Raw genomic sequence first — 20,815 nt, forward strand, 5'->3', positions numbered from 1 at the left:
ATGCACAAAAAAGCCCTCAAACAGTTTGCTGAAGAAAACAGACTAAGGACATGGATTGCTGGAACCATGTTCGGTGATCTGATGAGGCCATGGTAAAGTCATTCGGTTCATATGCTGTAATGTGTGTGTAGCAGCTGTAACCAGGTGACGAGTACCAAGACAAGTGTCCACAAATGAAGAAAGACAGCAGCACTCCATGGTAGTCTGGTGAAAACAAAGACGTATCTGTTATTCACAGAATAACACATGTTCCAGCCTGTTTCCATGTTCCAGTCTGTTAACGTGTTCCAATCTGTTCCCATGTTCCAGCCTGTTCCAGTGATCCATTGTTCCTGTGCTCCAGTGTGTTCTGTGTGCCTGTGTTCCCATTTCCTTCTGCATTGATCTCCCGATGCTGACCCCGGATTTGGACTTTGACCTTGCACCTCTGCCTCCTGCCCTGACTCTGCCTGCCTGAACTTTACTATGAGACTCCCCACTGTGTTTGTGCCTCAACCTTGGCTGCCACTGCGGGGTAGTCGCACATGTGGAATGACCCAGTGGCACCCTGCCACAGCAAGACCATCCCGTTCTGCGGCAGGCTCTGGTGAATACCAGGTGCCACTTAGATTTCGGTCCCAGGTGTCGGCTAGTACCTTCTCCCACGGAGGGTCCACTGACCCCGAACCCTGACAGAAACGTTGCATTATTATGTGAATAAAGCACATCTTTGTTTTCCCCTTTCCACTTCTAAGGAGTACTGATGCTGCCTTTCTTTTTTTGGATTATTAGGGGCCCTGACAACAGGAAACAACTGTTGAGCAGAAACTTAACTGAAAGGCAATATTCCAACATGATTCCCCCCAAATCACCTCAAAGTCAACCGCTGCTCACAGGCTGCCTAGATAACATTCCTTGTATCTGACCATTGTCATCCTTTCCACTGTCAGGAAGGAGATGCTAGAATGGAGGAGGGATAATTTGCTATGATAATCATTTCTGATACTATCCAATCAGTGGCAGATAAAGTCGGGGAAGCTGTTGTGTATGTCCACAGTATGATTTTCCTATGTTAAATAAGTAAGATCTTACTGTCTGCTGCTGCTCTGTGTACCTGGGTCCTGTCCAGTGGCGTAACTTGAGGCTGATGGGCCCCAGTGCAAAGTCTGTGCCAGGCCCCTGACTTTGATGTATTGTTTATAGTACTAGTCTTCTCATATGGGAAAGTGACACTTTATTGGCCCCCTAAGCCACTTGGGCCCGGTTGCGACCGCACTCTCTGCACCCCCTCAAGTTACGCCCCTGGTCCTGCCTGAAGTGCTGGACAAACAGTGAGCATGCAGCAGGGACGCAAACAGTGAGCGCTGTGAGCGTGCAGCAGGCAGTTAGATAGGTGAGCACAGGGAGATCACACTGTGCACGTACACAGCAGCTTCTCTGACTATGTCTGCTACTGATTGGACAATATTAGAGAAGATTAGCATAACACATGCCCCCTCCTGTGTTAAAGAACCTTCTTTCTGACATTAGAGATGGTCAGAAATCAGAACTGATATGTTAGCAGCTGTGGGGGCCAGAAAGAAAATGCAAACTGCCCCTTATTCTAGAAGCCTCTAAAGCATGGTCTGTTCATGGCCACATTTGTGAGGCAGTGAAAGGTCCTCTTTAAACCAAGATAAATTATACTTCACAATGGTGACATATATTTTAGGATAATTCTTTTATTTTGATTTTTTTTAATGATATTTAAGATATATGGGAAAATGTGCATCTACTGTCTTCCTTTCATTTTTTAGTTCATAGCATATCTTGTGTGTCCCTTTCTTTACTTCTAGTGTATCCTACACATTGTAGATGGAATCACAGACTGTTTCACAGCTCCGGTAGGGGTTGTGCAGGGTTTGATCAATCTCAACATTATTACTGAGTAAACTGGAGATGTCGTCAACAGAATCCCATAGAAAACGCTGATCAGTAGAAAGCCCTGGTGAGAAAGGTTCAGGGTGAGGGTTTGACATTGTGTATGGGTTCTCCGGAGACTCTTCTTCTCGTTTTGGGATACATACAATGACAAATGTCAGAATATTTAGTATCAGTTCTAAAAACTCTGCCACTGTACATACTGAGACCCCAATCCAAAGGCCCACCAGTCCTCCAATACTTGAAAACAGGTCAACAAGCTGCAAAATAGAAGGAGTAAATTATACATTTTACATTTTTAAAATCACAGCTCTTTATTTTGGAAATAATTAAAAGAGAATCTGTCAATTCCTATTGGCTACGAGGACATACTCTTCCCCAGCAATACTGGTAATAACAATAATGTCACATACATTGTTTTTGTGAAACTGTCAATTAGTATAGGAGTGTGACAAGAGTGTAACTATACATTGCTTGTTGAGAGTGCAAGTGTTTTGAATAGGTTGAGGGGAATAAGCTGTTGTCAGATCTGAACTTGAAGTCCAACATGCTTGAGCCTTCTTTGAACTGACCTCTGTCATTGGCTAAGAATAGGGACCATTGATACATATTATTATCATCGTATTTACTCGAGTATAAGCCGACCTGAGTATAAGCTGAGGTCCCTAATTTTACCACAAATAACTGGGAAAACTTATTGACTCAAGTATTAGCCTAGGAGGGAAAATGCATTGGTCATGCCCTCCCTGAATAATATAATGCCTAACAGCCACACCTGGCAATGAAGTGCTCCATGCAGCCCTCCTCCAGTAATGAAATGCTCCATACTGCCCTCCCCAAGTGATGAGATTCTTCATGCACTCCCCTGTAATGAAATACCCTGCAGCAGCCGCCTGAATAATAAAATTGCAGCCCTCTAGTAATGAAATGCCCTGCAGCCCCCCGAGTAATGAAATGCCCTGCAGCTCCCCAAAAAATAAAATGCCTTGCAGCCGCCAAAATAGTAAAATTCCCTGCAGCCCCCTAGTATTGAAATGTCCTGCAACCCCCCTAGTAATGAAATGCAATGCAGACCCCTAGTAATGAAATGACCTGCAGCTCCCCAAAAAATGGCTTGCAGCCCACCAAATAATGAAATGCACTGCAATCCCCCTATTAATAAATTGTCCTGCAGCCCCCCAATAATACAATGCCCTGCTGCCCCCCTAATGAAATACCCTGCAGCCTCTTGGTGTGTAAAGCAATAAGCTTACCTTCTGATACCTTCTGACACTCTCCGTGGCTTCTCTTCCTTCTTCTCTTCACTGGTAATGGTGTTCACGAGACACGTCTCTGCCTGCTGGCAAACACTATGACGTTGGCAGTGCTTCATAGTATGCTATGCAGAAAGAGTGCAATGATGCTCTACTACGATGGAATAGAAGAGGAGCCACGGGGAGCATCAGGGAGCATCGGAAGGTGAGTATGTAAGTTTATTTTTTTTTATACACTTGTGTGTATGCCGAGGTGTGGGTGGGTTTTTTTTCAGTACATTTTTTTGCACTGAAAAACATGGCTTATACACGAGTGTATGGTCAGCAAGACCGGATCGATAATCATTTTTCATTTCAACAGAATCAATTTATAAATTCTTTTATTGCATTTTTTCCATGGTTGTACCAGCATGAGTGTACCAGCAGATGTGAGTCCATCCATTCATGAAAATTTTGAGTTTTACCTGCATTGAAGGGACCTCTTCTATGAGTTCATAATTTAGCTGTTGATAATACACCACGACCTTCACTACATTGTCTCTAACAAAGAAGGAAAAAACATTAGCAAATCCCATTAATGTCATCATGTTGTTTTCCACCACTTTTTATAGCAACATAAATGTTTTTCTTCAATATCAATAGGTAAGATATATGTGTATTGAACAACAATATCCCTTTCACAGTAACTAGAGCCCTGAATTTCAATTAATATTGCAAAAAAAGTTGTTAAACTCATACATGGTCCTGCCTTCCATAGACATTTTTGGAAACTAAAGAAACGGATCAAATAATTATTAGATTATAATCTAATAAAAAAATCAACTTCAAAAACAATTATATGCTCAAGTGTTTTATAAGATAGATTATGGATTAGATACTGGCATACCATCAATGGATGTAGGGGAAACACAAAAAGAAGAGCACAAGATACAATTGCATAATAAATAGAATCAAAAATAGAAGCTCCAAACAAAAAATCCCCTACATTATCAACCAAAAAAACAACAAAAAACAATAAAGCACCAGGTCCAGACGGCCTCACAAACGAATACTACAAATCCTTTCACAGCATCTTGAAACCCTTCCTTCTGAAAACCCTAAACTCCATAATAGAAGAGAAAGAAATCCCAGATGAAATGTTACAATCATTAATCATTACCCTACCAAAGCCCGGTAAAAGCCCAGACAGGCCAATGAATTTTAGGCCCATCTCTTTATTAAACACAGATTTAAAAATCTATGCAAAAATTATAGCCACTAGATTATCCTCCATTTTATCATTGGTCATCAATAACGACCAAACCGGTTTTATTAAAGGAAGACAAACACTAGACAGCACTAGAAGGATCCTAGATATAATTCAAATAGCGGAGACCCGACGAACGCCTTCTCTGCTCCTTTCTTTGGATGCGGAGTAGGCGTTCGATCGGGTCCATTGGAAATTTATGTTAGCAACGTTAAAGAAATTTGGCCTAAAAGGCAATATTCTAGATAGCATAATGCTTCTCTATTCCAAACCATCTGCACAAGTGAAGGATTCTTATCAGAAAAAATAACAATAACAAATGGTACAAGACAGGGGTGCCCCTTGTCCCCATTAATATTTATAATGACTATTGAACCCTTGGCAGAATTAGTTAGAAGCGACCCACAAATCACAGGTATCAACATAGGAATCTCAGACCACAAAGTAGGCCTATTTGCAGATGACACCATTCTAATTCTCTCGAATCCCTCCAAATCATTACCAGCTGCAATGCAAATCATTGGAAAATATAGTCAGGTATGATATTACAAATTAAATACATAAAAATGCCAAGTGTTAAACATGGGCATATCCCCTTTAACAGTTAAATTTCTCAAGTCAAAATATAAATTCCAGTGGGAAGCCTCAAATATCACCTATCTGGGAATTAAAGGGAACCCGTCACCACTATTTTCACAAATACAGGTAGTAACAGGTTCCTATAGAGCTCTAGTAACTATCTGACACCCTGCTTGTAGCTAAAAATTATGCCCCTGAGATTCCCATATATTCAACTTTATAGTTTTATCTGGTAACTAAGCATGGTTACATGGAGTCCAGGTGGGCGTGGCCTCCTCGGGCTGAATCCAGAAGCTCCTCCCCATCCCTATCTCTGTATGCTGCTATAATGTCATGTGACCAGGGTGACATCATCGCAGGTCCTATAGCTTTTGTAGCATTGGGAACTGTACACTAAGCATATATGTCATGAAATCACAGCATATTTTATCACATGAAATCACAGCAGGCTGCATGGAGAGGAGTAGAAGTCCATGGAGGCTGCTGTGATGGTTTTATGTGGTCAGATATGTACATGGGGTATAGTTTTCATATTAAGTAGCTCAAGGACCTTTGATGATGTCACCCTGGTCACTTGACATTAGGCCACGCCCCCCGTGGACTCGCTCCAAAGCTGCATAGATACCAGGCAAGATTATAACTCTGATTTTATGGGGATCTGAGGGGAACAATTTTTAGCTAAAAGCAGGAGGTCAGATAGTTACTAGGGCTCTATAGGAACCTGCCACTACCTGTATTTGTGAAAATAGTGGTGACGGGTTCCCTTTAAGTTAAAGAGAACCCGTCATGCAAAATAACCCCCCTAAACTAAATATATTTTCATAAATTGCCATTAGAGAGCATTGCCTCTATCCCTTTATTGTCCCTCTGCATGCCTGTAAACGTAAGCAATGAGGTCCTAAAGCTGTATGCAAATGACCTGTGAAATGTCCAATGAAGCATTAGCATATTCAAGCTGTCCACCTTATTCATGAGTGGGAGGCACAGCCCACCCCCAGTGCATGACTGACAGCCTGTATAATGATGTGAGGCTGTATAATGATGTGCTTCCTGGTGCTGGTGGCCACGCCCCCTGCAGCCTGTGTGTGCATGTGTGTGTGTGTGTATAGGAGAGATACAGCAGCTCCAGGCAGCCATGTTATAGCAGAACATGTCAGGTACATGTGTAGCTGATGTCTGTGTCTCTCACCTGTGTATAGGAGGATGCAGCATGTCAGCAGAAGCAGCACACACACCAGCCATGCTTTACTATACATTACACACAGACATGAGCAGGGGGAGGAGAGGGGAGGGGTAACAGTGGTGACATCACTGCCTCTGACCATGTGACCAGCCTCATTTACATGATAAAAAATAGATGATTTTACAATGAATAATGTATGAAATAACTAGATAAAGGCTGGGATGGGATCCTTGTGAGCTGCTCCAACAGGTAGAGGTGACAGGACTAGTGACACAGACCTGATGACAGGTGTCCTTTAACATCTCCACACAAAGAAACACTTAACATTAATTACAAACACCTCCTAAGCAAGATTAAAAAAGACTTAGAAAACTTTGACAAGTTTGAATTAGCTTGGTTTGGGAGGATAGCTACAGTTAAAATGTGTATAATACCATCCATTTTATATCTATTCCGTAATTTACCCATCCCAACCCCTCTGAAAACACTCCAAACATTGCACAAACTCCTCTGGTCCTATATCTGGAAACACAAAAAACCCAGTATACAAGCAAATATACTTATCCAACCAATAAATAAAGGCGGACTAGGCTGCCCATCTGTAATACAATACTATAAGGCCAGCATTTTAGACCAATTAAAACTCTTTTGGTCCCCAGATACTAATAAACATTGGATTAACATAGAAAACAATCAAGCCCCAACAAAAGACATTAAAGCATACCTATACAGCTTAACGGTCCTCAATTCCCAGCCTAAACACCCTTTAGCAGCTATATCAGCAATGGCTGACGTATGGATATCTCTCTCAAAAACTCAAATCCTAAATATAGTCCCACAAGATGTTCCAATTAATAGTTTGTCTGCAGGTATACATAACTTGGGACCTATACATTGGTGGAGGAAAGATTCAGGGAACCTGGGAGATCTTATTTTACCATCCGGAAAGTTAAAACCAATGGAATCAATATCTTTGGATACCCAAACAACAGGAATAAACTGGCTACAATACCAGCAAATTAAAACAGCTCTCAACAAAGCTAAATTCAGTTCTAGCTCAGTAAACACGGACATAACAAAGTTTTTACTAGACCCAGAGTCCAAATCAAAAGGGTTATCTACCTTTTATAAGCTCCTAGTCGAGACTCACTCAAAGGCCATAAATTCCCATCTAAATAAATGGTCTGACAAACTAGACATGACACTAAGTGAGGAACAATGGCTCCAGGCGTTCAGAATTCCCCCCAAAGTATCCAGATGTATTAACCACCTACAAAACTCCATTAAGATAAGATACAGCTGGTACTACACGCCCCACAGACTGGCACGAATTTATTCGGATAATACCCAAACATGCTGGCGCTGCCAGAGCGAGAACGCCGACATGCTACACATATGGTGGATCTGCAATCACATAAAAATTTTTTGGGAAGCTATCAATGCTTTATTAACTAAAATAAGTCTTTTTCCTGTAAAGATATCAATTCTTCAAGCTCTCTTCTTCATAGACATGGAAGACTTCCCACACACCCACCTAACAGTAATCAGTCATGTACTAATTGCAGCCAAAATCAAAATTGCTAAATATTGGAAAAACCCTACCCCCCTCCTCTCGCCGAAGTTATTAGCTCAATAAATGAAAATTGTTTGTATGAAAAAAACATCGCTCATTGTCTACACAAGGTCCCAAATTTTTTAAACAACTGGGATATATGGCTAAGCTCGACGTATAATACCATTAATGTATAATTATGTAATACATATATGCCTTCATGTTACTGTACAACCTCAACTGTCGCCAAGTTACAGTTCTTTTAGTTATCTGTTTTATACTATTCCTGTTTCCATGACTTATTGATATTTCCTGTAATGACTGTAATCAGACAAATGGAAATCATACTTCTTAGGCTAAATTCACACTGCCGTGAGCCCGCCGCACCGTAGTACGGCGGGCACACGGCAGCGCGGGGAGAGGAGGAGGAGGTGAGCGCAGCTCACCCCCGCCCCTCTCCATAGAAAGTAATGGCGCACGGCGCCGTAATACGTGGAAAGATAGGACATGTCCTATCTTTCCCCGGGCTACGGAGCGGTACGGTGCCGCACGTTAGCTGCACCGTACCGCTCCCGTACAGGGCCGTGAGCCCATAGAAGTGTATGGGGGACGTATATCGGCCGCATATACGTCGGCCGTATATACGTCCCCCATACTGTAGTGTGAATGTAGCCTTAATGTAATTTATTACATCTGTATGTGACATTATCCCTGGAAAATCAATACAAATTAATTGCATAATAAACTTCTGTAAAAACAGTAATGGGCTGTTTTTAATGTTTCAACCTGAGAAAGGCTCTAGTACAGAGAAGAAGGTGAAGATGTGCTGCCTCGGTATTGCACTGCCCATACCGGTACAAGTGCTGGGGCTGCCCACATAAGGCTGTACATAAGAAATCCATAGGGGTAAGGTGGGCTTTATCTAATGAATACATAGGAGGTGAGGGGGTCTTTATATAAAATAACTTGTTTGGTATTAAAAAACTAGGGAATGATTTAGGACAGGAGACTTTTAGTTGCTGAATTTTGAATCCTGACAGGTGTGTTCACTGCAAAGGGGCCCACTGAGGCTCTGTCACCCAGGGGCCTACTGAAACCTAGAGCTGACCCTGTCTGTGGATCCTTCTTGCCAAAACTCCAGTGAAGCATATAAGGAAACATGTAGTACATATCTAACTTGTAGAATCCTATGGGTATATCAACATATCTAAACTTATTCTTCTGGCATAACCAGCAAAATACACTGGGGCTCATTTACTTACCCGGTCCATTTGCGATCCCGCGGCGCGTTGTCCGACGTTGATTTGGAGCTTGCTGGGATTCACTAAGGTCGTGCGCCCGATATCCAGCAGGTGTCGCTGCTGCGCTGAAGTCCGCCGGAGTTCACCTTCTTTGTCCCGGTGTATGTGAGTGCTATTCTTGCGACACAATTTTTTAAAAAAAAATTCCGTGTTTTTTCTGAATCCGTCGGGCTTTCCAATGGCCATGCCCCCCGATTTCTGTCGTGTGAAAGCCGGCGCCGATGCGCCACAATCCGATCGCATGCGCCAAAATCCTGGGGCAATTCGGCGCAAATCAGAAATATTCGGGAAACCCGACGAAAATGCTGCACGATTCGGACCCTTAGTAAATGAGCCCCACTAAATTTGGTAAAATGTATTTAGTTATTGTACAGGAACAGGCATATTTCTGCATCTTTCAATTTACTATTTTTTCCGTAGTATTATTTTATGAAAATGGTATTTAGGGATTATCCAGTTGCTCCATCTTTCTTTCCCCCATAAATTCCTGTCCATCCATTTGACAGTGTGCAGCCCAGCATGTAAGAAGGAAAGTGCTCTCCTGCCATCAAAATGACTCATATACAGAAATGATTCATGTTTGTTGACTGAAATAACTATATTTTGCAATACAACATTTGTTATTCTGCCTTTGCCAGATGCCTGTATTAATAAATTGTATTTAGTCAGATGCTCCATAGAGAGACGGTCTGTAAATCTATCAGTAGCTTATTCTTCACTGTAGTGCACTGCTTTAAATGGTGACTATTATTACCGTACATGTTTTATATTATACAGGAACACAGGTCAACAATAAATACAATCTGGACAGACCTATATATTTTAGGACATTATGGAGGAGCCTGGATTTGTTTCCACTGATTTATTTGTATGAAGTAAACACATTTTGTCCCTCTAATATTTGGTTAGTAATGTTTTATTCTTAAACTTTATAGGAACAAATGGGAAATTAAAAGATGGAGTAATACAGGTGTCTAATTTATTATTTCTCTAAAGGGCCAACTAAATTTTGCTAGTTGTCAGCATAACATGCAGCAGGTTGGACCACAAGGCTAAACTATGCTTTTCTAGGCTTAGACAAATACAAAAGTTTGGGTGCTAAGCAGTGGCATAACTTGACGCTGATGGGCCCCAGTGCAAAGTCTGTGCCAGGCCCCCGACTATAATGTATGGATTATAGTAATAGTTTTCTCATATGGGAAAGTGACACCTTATGGGCCCCCAAAGCCTCTTGGGCCCGGTTGCGACCGCATCCTCTGCACCCCCTCAAGTTACGCTCCTGGTGCTAACCCAGTTTAGGTTCTCCCACTCGCGCAACCTAAACTGCCTTTTAGCATCAAACTGTAAAGAAGAGCAGGGTAAATCTGTTTCATACCTAGAGAAGATTTCACTTAATGATTCTGTTCTGTAGGATATAGGTCTATCCAGTAACAAAGCAAAACATGTTAGAAATCATCAGTAGTGGATAATTATGCATAATGGGCATCCAAAACAACTTTTTATTCAGAAATACCTGTGAATCCTCGTACATCTGTTCCTGCCCTCAATACACTTAAAGGTCCTCCAAAAGTCCTGAAACCGCAAATTGAAAGAACACACAAAAGACACAACCTCTATTCCCCAAGAAGCTTGACGCTAGTACCAAATGTAGGATATGAATTCTGGACTTGTAGGTGCCATAATATTCACACAGCCCAGGACCCATGGCAGTCTTAAAGGGAACCTGGAAGCCGGCGTTCTGCGCATGTACAGGCCTACAGCTGCGCGGCCATGGCTCAGAGACCGAAGCTACTGCACATGCGCAGAATTCCGGCTTCTTGGATGAGGGCACGCAGCTACGAGGAGCTGCACAGCGAAGATCTCAGGGTAGGAAGAGTAAAGAGGCTACTGGGGTGTGGAGTAGCCATGACGTGTAGCCTCATGTCCGGCTACTCCACGCCCCAGTAGCTGCTTTACAAAATTTACATATTAGGGCAATAACGTTTTCTAAAAGATAGCGGGAACGTGAGGATTAGCTCTAAAAAGGGCTATCCTCACATCCCATACATCCACCTACCACCCTTTCCACCTTTATAGGTAGAATCGTGGTGGTAGGTTCCCTTTAATCCACCCCTGGAAGTGATACCTCCTGATAATATTCTGTTATTCCCCTCCATTTACAGAAGAGAATAATGAATTAGGGATGAGAAGATTGTCACGGCGTCAAACACCCAAAGTGTTACTAGCATTATTGGAATATGTCTCACTAAAATGTCACCATCTATATAGGTAGTGGGAAAAATAATGAATGTATTTACATAAATAGATCTGAGTATTAGAAGAATAATGGTTTTAAGCTTTACCTGATGGTTTGCATGTCTTGATAGCCTCTTCTGCTTTCTAGACGCTTTGAGAAGGAGTTCTAATAGATAGATATTATGACTTCAGTTATATATTTGTAGGGCAAGGCATTTAATTTTTGACAAAAATCTCTTGTAATCAGATTGATAAGTCTCCCCATTGTGTTTTGCCAGATAAACATATAAAATGCCTTTATAATTCAAGAATGAAAAGTGGTGCTCACTTACACACACTATGGTGATAGAAAGATTGGAGTCCGATATTAACCAACGGTATTGTCAGGGCAGAAACTAGATAACTGGAAAATGGATAACTGCCAATCTTTGTCTATAACTTACCATATATACTCGAGTATAAGCCTAGTATTTCAGCACAAAAAAATGTGCTGAAAACCCAAACTCGGCTTATACTCGAGCAAAAAAATGTAGGTTTTACTGGGTTTTTGTGGTAAGATTAGGGGCCGCGGCTTATACTCGGGTCGGTTTATACTCGAGTATATACGGTACTACGAGTCCACCGGTCACCACCAAACTGTGTCTATAACTTACAAATAAGCCATGGGTCACTCCTCATCTGTGGCTATATCCTATAACTAAGTTGTGGATCACAGCCAATCTGTGTCTATAGCTTACAACTCAGCTATGGGTTTCTGCCAATCTGGGCCTATAACTAATTTGAGGAGCGATGATAGTTGTCTATAACCAGGGTCACGTTAGGGGGAAGCAAACTGGGCAATTGCCAAGGGCACCCTAAATGGGCCCCTAGCCAGTGGAATTCAGAATTTGTAGTTTCTATATTAGCCCTGGGAGTGAAGCTGGTCTTCTCTACAGTTGTGTGATGCCTGTGCTGCCCTCCTATGCAACTAGCTTATGCCCCCCGCCTTATCAATATATCCCTGACTGTCACTTGGCAGTAATCTCACATTCTGTGATACTGCACATGGTCAGGATAGAGAGATAGGGAGGATGTCTGCAACAGCTGTGACCCTCCTCCTCCTGCGTACTATAAAGCTAGGGGAAAAAAATCCTAAAATGCCATAGAACTGGTCAAAAAATGAAAAAAAAACATTTTCTTACAGGCTTCGTTTTAACAGCTTTCAATACGCCATCCAAATGACTCCTCCCTTTTATAGTTTGAGTTGGCACCATCATGGAGACATCAAATTTATATCTTTTTGTTATGTATGTTTAACATTTACTCAAATTTACTACCTTTTCATCACTTTTTATTCATATTTTTAAATATTAAAAAATGTGTTGATTTAGTTATTTGGACTATTTTTTGTGTTAGCGTTCACATCATTGGATAATTATATTCATATTTTGATGGGTCAGGCCTTTTAGGACACACTGATACCTAACATGTTTATGATTTTGTTTATATATGATTTATGCGGTTAAGGGAGTGATTTTAATTTTTTTTTAATTTTGCAGTTTGCCTGTGTATAGTGCATGAAGCGCCAGATTCAGGATTTCTGGCACACATTCTGCATGAATCTGGAGCTCCCTGCACTATCCCAACAGAGTACAGGCAGTCCCCGGGTTACATACAAGATAGGGTCTGTAGGTTTTTTTCTTAAGTTGAATTTGTATGTAAGTCGGAACTGTATATTTTATCATTGTAATCCCAGACAGAACTTTTTTGGTCTCTGTGACAATTGGATTTTAAAAATATTGGATTGTCATAAGAACCAGGAGTAACACTAAAGCTTCATTACAGACACCTGTGATAACTGTTACAGCTGAGCATTGTAGACTAGGACTAAAGTACAGCAAATTACCAACATCCAGAGGTCCGTTTGTAACTAGGGGTCGTATGTAAGTTGAGTGGTCTTAAGTAGGGGACCGCCTGTACACCACTTTTTTATTGGTGAACCATTAACACAGAGCGTCCCCTTCAGTGCAGAAATTCACTGTCACGTTAAACAAAGTGCAGCTGTGCCACAAAACGGTCGTGTGCAACACAATTGTGGTGCAGAAACTTCTTAACCCCTTAAGGACGCAGGGTTTTTTTCTCATTTCTCGCTCTCTACCTTGAAAAATCCATAACTTTTTTATTTTTCCATGTACAGAACTGTGTGAGGGCTTATTTTGTGCATAACAAATTTTACTTTTCCGTGATTCCAAATGTGAAAAATTGAAAAAAAAAATAAACGAATGTGTACAAAAAAGAAATTTTTTTTGCCATCTTCTGACGCTAATAACTTTTTCATACTTTGGCACACGGAGCTGTGTGAGGTGTCATTTTTGTGAATGACGTTTTCATTACTACCATTTTGAGGTCTGTGCGACATTTTGATAACTTTTAATTACATTTTTTATGTCATGTAAAAAGGTATAAAGGTGCATTTCGGACATTTGGGGGCCATTTCTCGTCTTGGAGGTCACTGTCGGCAATAACCGTTTTTATATTTTGATAGATCAGGAATTTTGGGACGCGGCAATACCTAATGTGTTTTTTACTGTTTATTATGTTTTATATCAGTTCTAGGGGAAGGGGGTGATTTAAATTTTTTATATTTTATTAATTTTTTAAATTTTTAAACTTTTGGTCAGATCGTTCCTACCATATACTACAATACTACTGTATTACAGTGTATGGCGTTTTTGCATATGATTCATTACAATGAGCCACTGTCATGGCAACCTTGCGGCGCCACATTTTAAGTGAAAAGAAGGGTTACCAGGCGCAATCTGTTAGCGATGGGTCTAACAAAGCAAAGCCCATCTCTGTATGAAGAGGGCTCAGCCCCTGAGCCCTCTTCATACACCCTTCATGGCTCTGCGGCGGATATATCCGTTGCACACCATGAAGGGGTTAAATACTTGTGAAAGCATTTTGCACCTAAAAGAATGTGTAGCAGATCATATATATTCACTCTTACTGTAAAATGCCTTTATGTTTATGCCTTTAATGAATTTTTACTGAATCATTTAATATTGCTTTACTACATTCTCGGCATTCCCTGTCAGTAACATACACTATATAACAGTATATATCTGGAAACACCTAAGTTAAACAGTAACAAGCTAGTATAGATCTCCATAGCAAAATCCATGGGCAACTTCAGCAGGAGACAAGGTCAGGACATGATGAGCTTACAACTACTGTGTATCACTTTTGTTTTTCCCTCCTTTCATTAAGTTCTTATAACCTCTAGTTGTCCAAACCACTGTATGATGTTTTAGGATCCATAGTGATCTCAAAATGTCTAGTTTCATTTAGGTGTAGGGAACCATAACAGCTAGTAGTTGCACCTATGAATCTACATTATAAATCAATGATTGTAATAATTACTTTTAAATGTGAATTTTCTGTGGCTTAGATACTGTTACTTTCATGTTTGCTGTCCATGGGGAAACTTACCAGGTAGGTGTTGCTGGGCCATTGGGATGAAGAGAGTGTAAGTTCAAAAATCTCTTCACTGTTGAGAGAAGGACAGTGACAGTCATTGTTATTGTCATAATTTCAGAATTCTATTACACGGGAGAAAAGACTCCACTTTTTTGAATTGATTTTTTTTAGGAATAATCTATTCTTTGTTCTACAAATGCTCTCATCTTGCCTTTCACATTATACTTTCCACCCATGTTATGTATCATGCAGAACAATATGAATACTGTGAATAATCTGAAAAATCCGTCTTGTTGCAGATGATACTTACTCACACTGAAGAGGACAGTGACATTTGAGTTGGTCGTGGGATAGTTTATACTCATACATCTCCACACAGTTATCTGGTTAGAGAAAGCATCAGGTTACTGGGTGGTCTTACCCATGGGTTATGTAGCCTAGCAAGGCTGCAGTTTGTGGGAAATATATACTTACTCACGGAAGGCTCACTGATATTACACAGAGGTACATCCAACCCAGGGGGTGCCGGGAACTCCCACATTCTACAGCCACAGTTCCTGATCATCTTGGCTTGAGCACAGCTCTTCTTGCACGCCTGAGGACAAGTGTAAATGTACACAACTGCACAACACACTATATACACAACTAGACTTCAAACATACAAATATGCTTTTAGCTGGATTTATAGCTTCCTTCTTCTCCAGCATCGGCAGTAGCTTCAGTTCCAAGAGATCTGGTTTTGCCCTTACATGGCATCAGGTTGGGTAAGAATATAAATCTAGAAGCGTTTACTTCCCTGGGTCAAAAGTTGACTGGTCATTCTTAAAATTACAGTAGATGGAAAGCCTAACCTATGCACATTAATAGCAATATAATGTTAATTAACTATTTATAATAATGAACTATTATTTTATGTTTAAACCTACATAAAACAGATAATTCTGCAGCCTTAGAGGGGGAAACAGCTCTACGTTAGGTCCTGCAAGTCTCAGAGTTGTGCTACAGCCTTCACCAATTACTGGCACTGGTGTAGCTAGTGCGCAGGTGCCCCCTTCATGCCTCTCCATGTGCAATTTTCATGAAGGTGGCATAAGGGTGAAAATAGTCACAGTTCCTGGCTGTGCTCAAGGAATTGCGACTATTTGCTCGTTTAATATTTATTATTAGTAGTCTGGCCCTTCTAGCTCGCACTACTTGGAAGTTTCATGGCTGCTGGCTATTGTTGGCAAAAGACAAATTCCAGTTTAGCCCATGAATGACAATTACAGGGTGAACAATATGACCTCTGCAAACAGAAGTAAAAAAATGAGAAACAAATAATGTAAGCATATGACCATATCACATCCCAAGCTGAGAGACTGCAATTTGGACAATTATCAGTACAAAGTATATTCTTATTCACAATATTTTGTCCATGAAAATGTCCTCCCACTGAGCACCAAATAAATTCTCATTTGTTGGATGTCGTCATCTTATAGCCCAAAAGAGCCAAGACTACAAACTCTGAAAAACGTAGATGTTCCAGGACAGAACTTATTTAGAACAGAAGTTATTTTGGCTGAAAATGTACATATTTTAAATATATATATATATATATATATATATATATATATATATATATATATATATATATATTATACACTGATAATAAATGAAGCACTATAAGTAATGCTGGAAATTGCTGATAATCGATATCCTTAAGGATCTAGTACAAAATACAGTAGTATAAAGACTTCTATACAACAATAAGTAACAATAAGAAGGTCTCCAGATCATACCTACCTCTCTACTGTAGTCTGTACCATAAACATCAGCGTAATAGTTTCTGATGTCCTGGCCGCTGCTGCAGCTACTGCTGTATGGTTCCTGTAAACGTTTCACGTGAACCTTACAATTAGAGAGATTACCATTAATAATTATATGTTAATAATATAATTTATCAGAACTACTTGTGCTGATGCCGATTCATTATGATATATCTTTATATAAATGTTATCTGCACGGATAAATATAAACCTTTAGCACCATTATATATATGTATATACTATATATTTATATGCCGTATATAGTAAACATATGCAATAAATGATATATCTCAGATTCCCATATCATACCAGACCCAGCATTAGCACCTGGTATTAGGGTGCTTTGTAACAGCTTTTTTTGCACATTTTATCAGGGTTTTTATTTTCGCAGCAAGTAATTGCCGTTTGACTAAGTATATTTATCTGTGACATCTTACCCAGTTGGTCGTATAGGAAATCCTGATGATGGTTTGTAACTCCAAACAAAGGAATGTCACCACAGATGAGTATTATAAAAGCATGCAGTATTTATTTTTGTACAACAAAAGACATAACGATTTTATCATATATATTCTGTTATATATTTTTCATGGATTGGAAAGTATAGGAAATGTTGACAGTATCTAAATCAAAGGATCATGAGAATCAGGGAGTAGCATTTTGTTACATTGTATGGGAATTCCAATCTCTATGCTGTATGTTATTATACATCAATGTGTTACCTTCACCACACCAATGTCAGACTCTTGACCTGGGGGAACATTTACTCCCTCATCCTCAGGAAATGGCATCTTCCCTTGCCCATGTAGGACCACTCTCAATCCAGCAGCTGTGCTCAGGCTACTCACATACTCTTCTTGCTCAATAAAAAGCTCCATTGTCAGACCTGCCAATAGCAGATGAGCAGTCAGTATATATCTACAGAGTATATACAATAAAATACTTAAAAAAGAGATCTCTTTGTGGTCCATTAGATTTAATCATAGTTATAATTTGCAGGATAGATCTACGGTCACTAATTCTACTGCATACAACTGTAGCCAAAATATCCTAGAATAAATGATCCTCTTATCTGACAATCATCAAAAAACATCAAAAAATTTACTATGACACACAAGATTTAGGGGAAAAAAACTTATGACATCACCATAACTGAAGCCAGCCTTGGTAGCATTTAGGACCTCTGGTTCCCTCTTTGCTGACTGATTTCTTGGTCCATTGAAGGTATAACAGTTCCCCAGCTTATGATTCAAAAAAGGAGTAAAGAAGCTGTAAAAAGAACATTATAGGGATATTTAACCTCTTCTTCATATGCACTAAACGTGAGAAGGCAATATAACATGGAAGCATCTGTTCTTCTGACACAATTCCTTAAAGGGATCTTGCAGAGGATAGAGAGTGAACTGTGACATGTTTCAGTATATATCAATGTATAATAAAATATGTAGTCTTTCTAGAACTTGTGTGTATATTTAAATTACATGCCACTCTTTCATGTGCTGTATTTTCCTATAATCTCCAAAAGTGTACCATTCTATAGATAGCGATATAATAAATCAATAACTAAAAATGTATCTGGCAACATAGTAAACTACCTTCCCAATGTAGTTCCCAATGTATACAAAGCTAACTTTTAACTTACATTTTAGTAGCTTCAACTAAAAATCTTTGCTACCAGCAACACTCAGAAAGTACATCAGGCACATGGTATGGCTGTATCTATGAGTAGAAAGCTAACTCCACCTCCACTGACCCTCCAGACAGTGATTGACAGACTAACAAGTACATACAATCCTTCATCAGCAAATAAGTTATTACTGGCACAATACAAGAAAGCATAACGCATAGCAGAATGTTCTATATTCTATGTTGTATATGGTTCCAAGGAAGAGCATAGTATTTGCTGACCTTTCATTGCAGGACATATCATGGAAGACACATGAAATCAGCATGTCTTCTAGTCGGTGACCTAAAGCCATCTGCTCCTGGGTACTTAGCTGAGACAAGGCAAATGCAAAGTTCCTCTCCTTGGTATTACTCAAGAGGTGATTTTCCCATTCATGATCTGACATCAATGACAACTGGTCATACAGAGCCTTGTATCTTGATCCATTGAGCTGGGACATGCGAGCACGGTTAAGATTGCAAAAAGTAATGGCTGGAAATGGAAGCCGGGCACTGTTCACCAGCGTCACCTTCTCTTGTGTGGGATACTGCAGATAGGTGGCTGTCAACTGACTGCACTGCCATAACATACAGCCCAATACCAGAAGAACAAAAGCCGCCCAACAGCAGCTCCTCCAGCGGTTCTGTGAATGGATGATGTTTGGCACCCCATGAGCACTAGTATGACGAAGAGTACGGCTGCATATTGAGCGTAAAGTAGTCCTCTGCTGCCATCCCATGATTGAGTTAGAGTTGAGGTGTCAACTCAAATATGCAGTAGGGTATGAGAATGAACAAATGATGAAGTCTCCTAGTGCTTTTATCCAGACACCAATCCAGTAAATAGAATGATAAAATGCACAGGGAGGTAAGCTAACACTATGGTTATATAGCCAACCTATGTTAATTGATGGCAGTGGCCTCCCGGGAGAGCATTTCCTACTGTTAATTAGAAGACGGGTAATTAAAACTAGAGAAAGCTGCTGTCGATGAGATTTTAGAAGGCCCAGCACAGGGATTGTGAATCTATAAGCTTAGAGTTTTTGTGTAAGCAATTATTTTTTGTGTTAGATTCCCTCTTAGATGACATTTGTATACTGCTAGTTATACATACTGTCTTAGCCCTCATGCTCATTGCGGTTAGGTCACGGTGCAGTGTCCCGCCAATGTCCACTGGCCGAAATGGGCTGCAACAGGGCCTGTTGCCTGTTTTGTGCATGAGGCCCAAATGTTTTAGTATTTGTTTAATTTGTCAGGATCACTTTCATGGATATGTGACGACAGAAGCAACTTTTCGTTAAAACTTTCTCTTGTGTTAATTAATCGACTGGTGTAAAGCAGGACAGGTTAATTAATCTAGACAGGTTAATCCTCAAGTGACCCAAGAAAGCTGAGCACATCTTCAACTAGGTCCAATCCCGGTGGCCATGAGGATCAGGAGCAGACATTATAATAAGAAGCTGTTAGTAGAGCAGATCACATGCAACTATATAGCAGGTATGTTGGCTCTTTTTGGTGATCTTGACGATTATGTTCTTTACAGCACTAACCTGGCCAGTAAGTTATTAAGTCATTTCCCCAGTTGGGTTTATAGATGTCAGGAGAAATATCCTCTGCTTAGGAAAAGGAAAAAGTGCAGCCATATGAAGGAAGAGGCTTCTACCAGAGACAGCTCAATTTTTGGGTACTTTTTACCCATGAATATTCTTTGATAAAAACCATTCCACTGTAGTTTTGGTTGTATGTTCAACCATTGTCCTGTTCGAAGGTGAACCTACACCCATAGAATAATGCTGACACCATCATGTTTCACAATGGGGACTGCATGGGTAGATAACGATTGGTTAACATTGTGTGAACAAAGACACATAGAAGATGCAACAGCCTTTATTCAATACTATTATACAGAACAAAGTTACAACTCCCATTATAGCGGTAAGTACACAGACCAATCTGCCAGGGGTGGATTAAGACTGCCATGTGCCCTGGGTGGTATGTATATTATAGCCTCTACAAGTCTGGAAATAACTTACTACATATGGTACTGGAATCAAGCTTTTTGAGGAATGGAGGATACTCCCCTTTTGCCTGCTTTTAATCTGTGGTTTTGGGACTTTTGAAAGACCTTCAAAGGTCATGAAATGGCTCTTATGTTGATGTGTATTGAGAATAGATCAATACATGAATTACTTGAATAGATGTACGAGGATTTCATGGGTGAAGGACCTTATTAGGCTTATTATTAGGCCAATAATAATATATACGGCCGATATACGTCCCCCATAGACGGCAATGGGCGCGCGGCGCCCTACGGGAGCGGTACGGTGCCACACACGTGCGGCACCGTATTGCTCCGTGCCCCGTGAAAAAATAGGACATGTCCTATTTTTTCTGGGCATACGGCGCCGTGCGCCATATATCCCTATGGAGAGGGGCGGGGGTGAGCAGCGCTCTCCCCGTCCTCCTCTCCCCACGCGCTGCCGTGTGCCCGCCGTGCTACGGTACGGCGGGCACCGGTCGTGTGAATCCAGCCTTAGTTTGGTGCATGGTTTGGGCCAGCCAAGGGCCCCCTAGAAGGCTTGGGCCCCAGGTTGGAGACCACTGACCTGGGATCTGAAAGCAGGTACAAAGCAGAAGG

At 40.6% G+C, this 20,815-nt stretch overlaps 1 protein-coding gene across 1 annotated transcript; it reads right to left on the minus strand.

Moving 5' to 3' along the window:
* Positions 1 to 1,725: 1,725 nt before the first annotated feature.
* Positions 1,726 to 18,767, minus strand: LOC140128970 (epithelial sodium channel subunit beta-like). Its single transcript, XM_072150643.1, has 10 exons — positions 18,421 to 18,767; positions 17,660 to 17,781; positions 17,235 to 17,398; positions 16,490 to 16,594; positions 15,182 to 15,302; positions 15,018 to 15,090; positions 14,720 to 14,777; positions 11,356 to 11,414; positions 3,617 to 3,692; positions 1,726 to 2,159 (listed from the first exon to the last, which is right to left on the minus strand). Exons 1-10 carry the CDS (start codon positions 18,765 to 18,767, stop codon positions 1,821 to 1,823), a joined length of 1,464 nt encoding a protein of 487 aa, XP_072006744.1. The 3' UTR covers positions 1,726 to 1,820.
* Between the last annotated feature and the right edge of the window lie 2,048 nt (positions 18,768 to 20,815).

This window comes from Engystomops pustulosus, chromosome 4 (assembly GCF_040894005.1).
Source record: "Engystomops pustulosus chromosome 4, aEngPut4.maternal, whole genome shotgun sequence".
NCBI lineage: Eukaryota > Metazoa > Chordata > Amphibia > Anura > Leptodactylidae > Engystomops > Engystomops pustulosus.

Excerpts from the sequence above, each read along its gene's own strand:
- LOC140128970 (XM_072150643.1), bottom strand. The coding sequence starts at position 18,767 with ATGTTATGGCAGTGCAGTCAGTTGACAGCCACCTATCTGCAGTATCCC. Across the intron at positions 17,782-18,420 it reads GATATGTCCTGCAATGAAAG|CTTCTTTACTCCTTTTTTGA; the intron begins GTCAGCAAATAC and ends TTCTTTTTACAG. Across the intron at positions 17,399-17,659 it reads CAAGGCTGGCTTCAGTTATG|GTCTGACAATGGAGCTTTTT; the intron begins GTGATGTCATAA and ends TGCTATTGGCAG.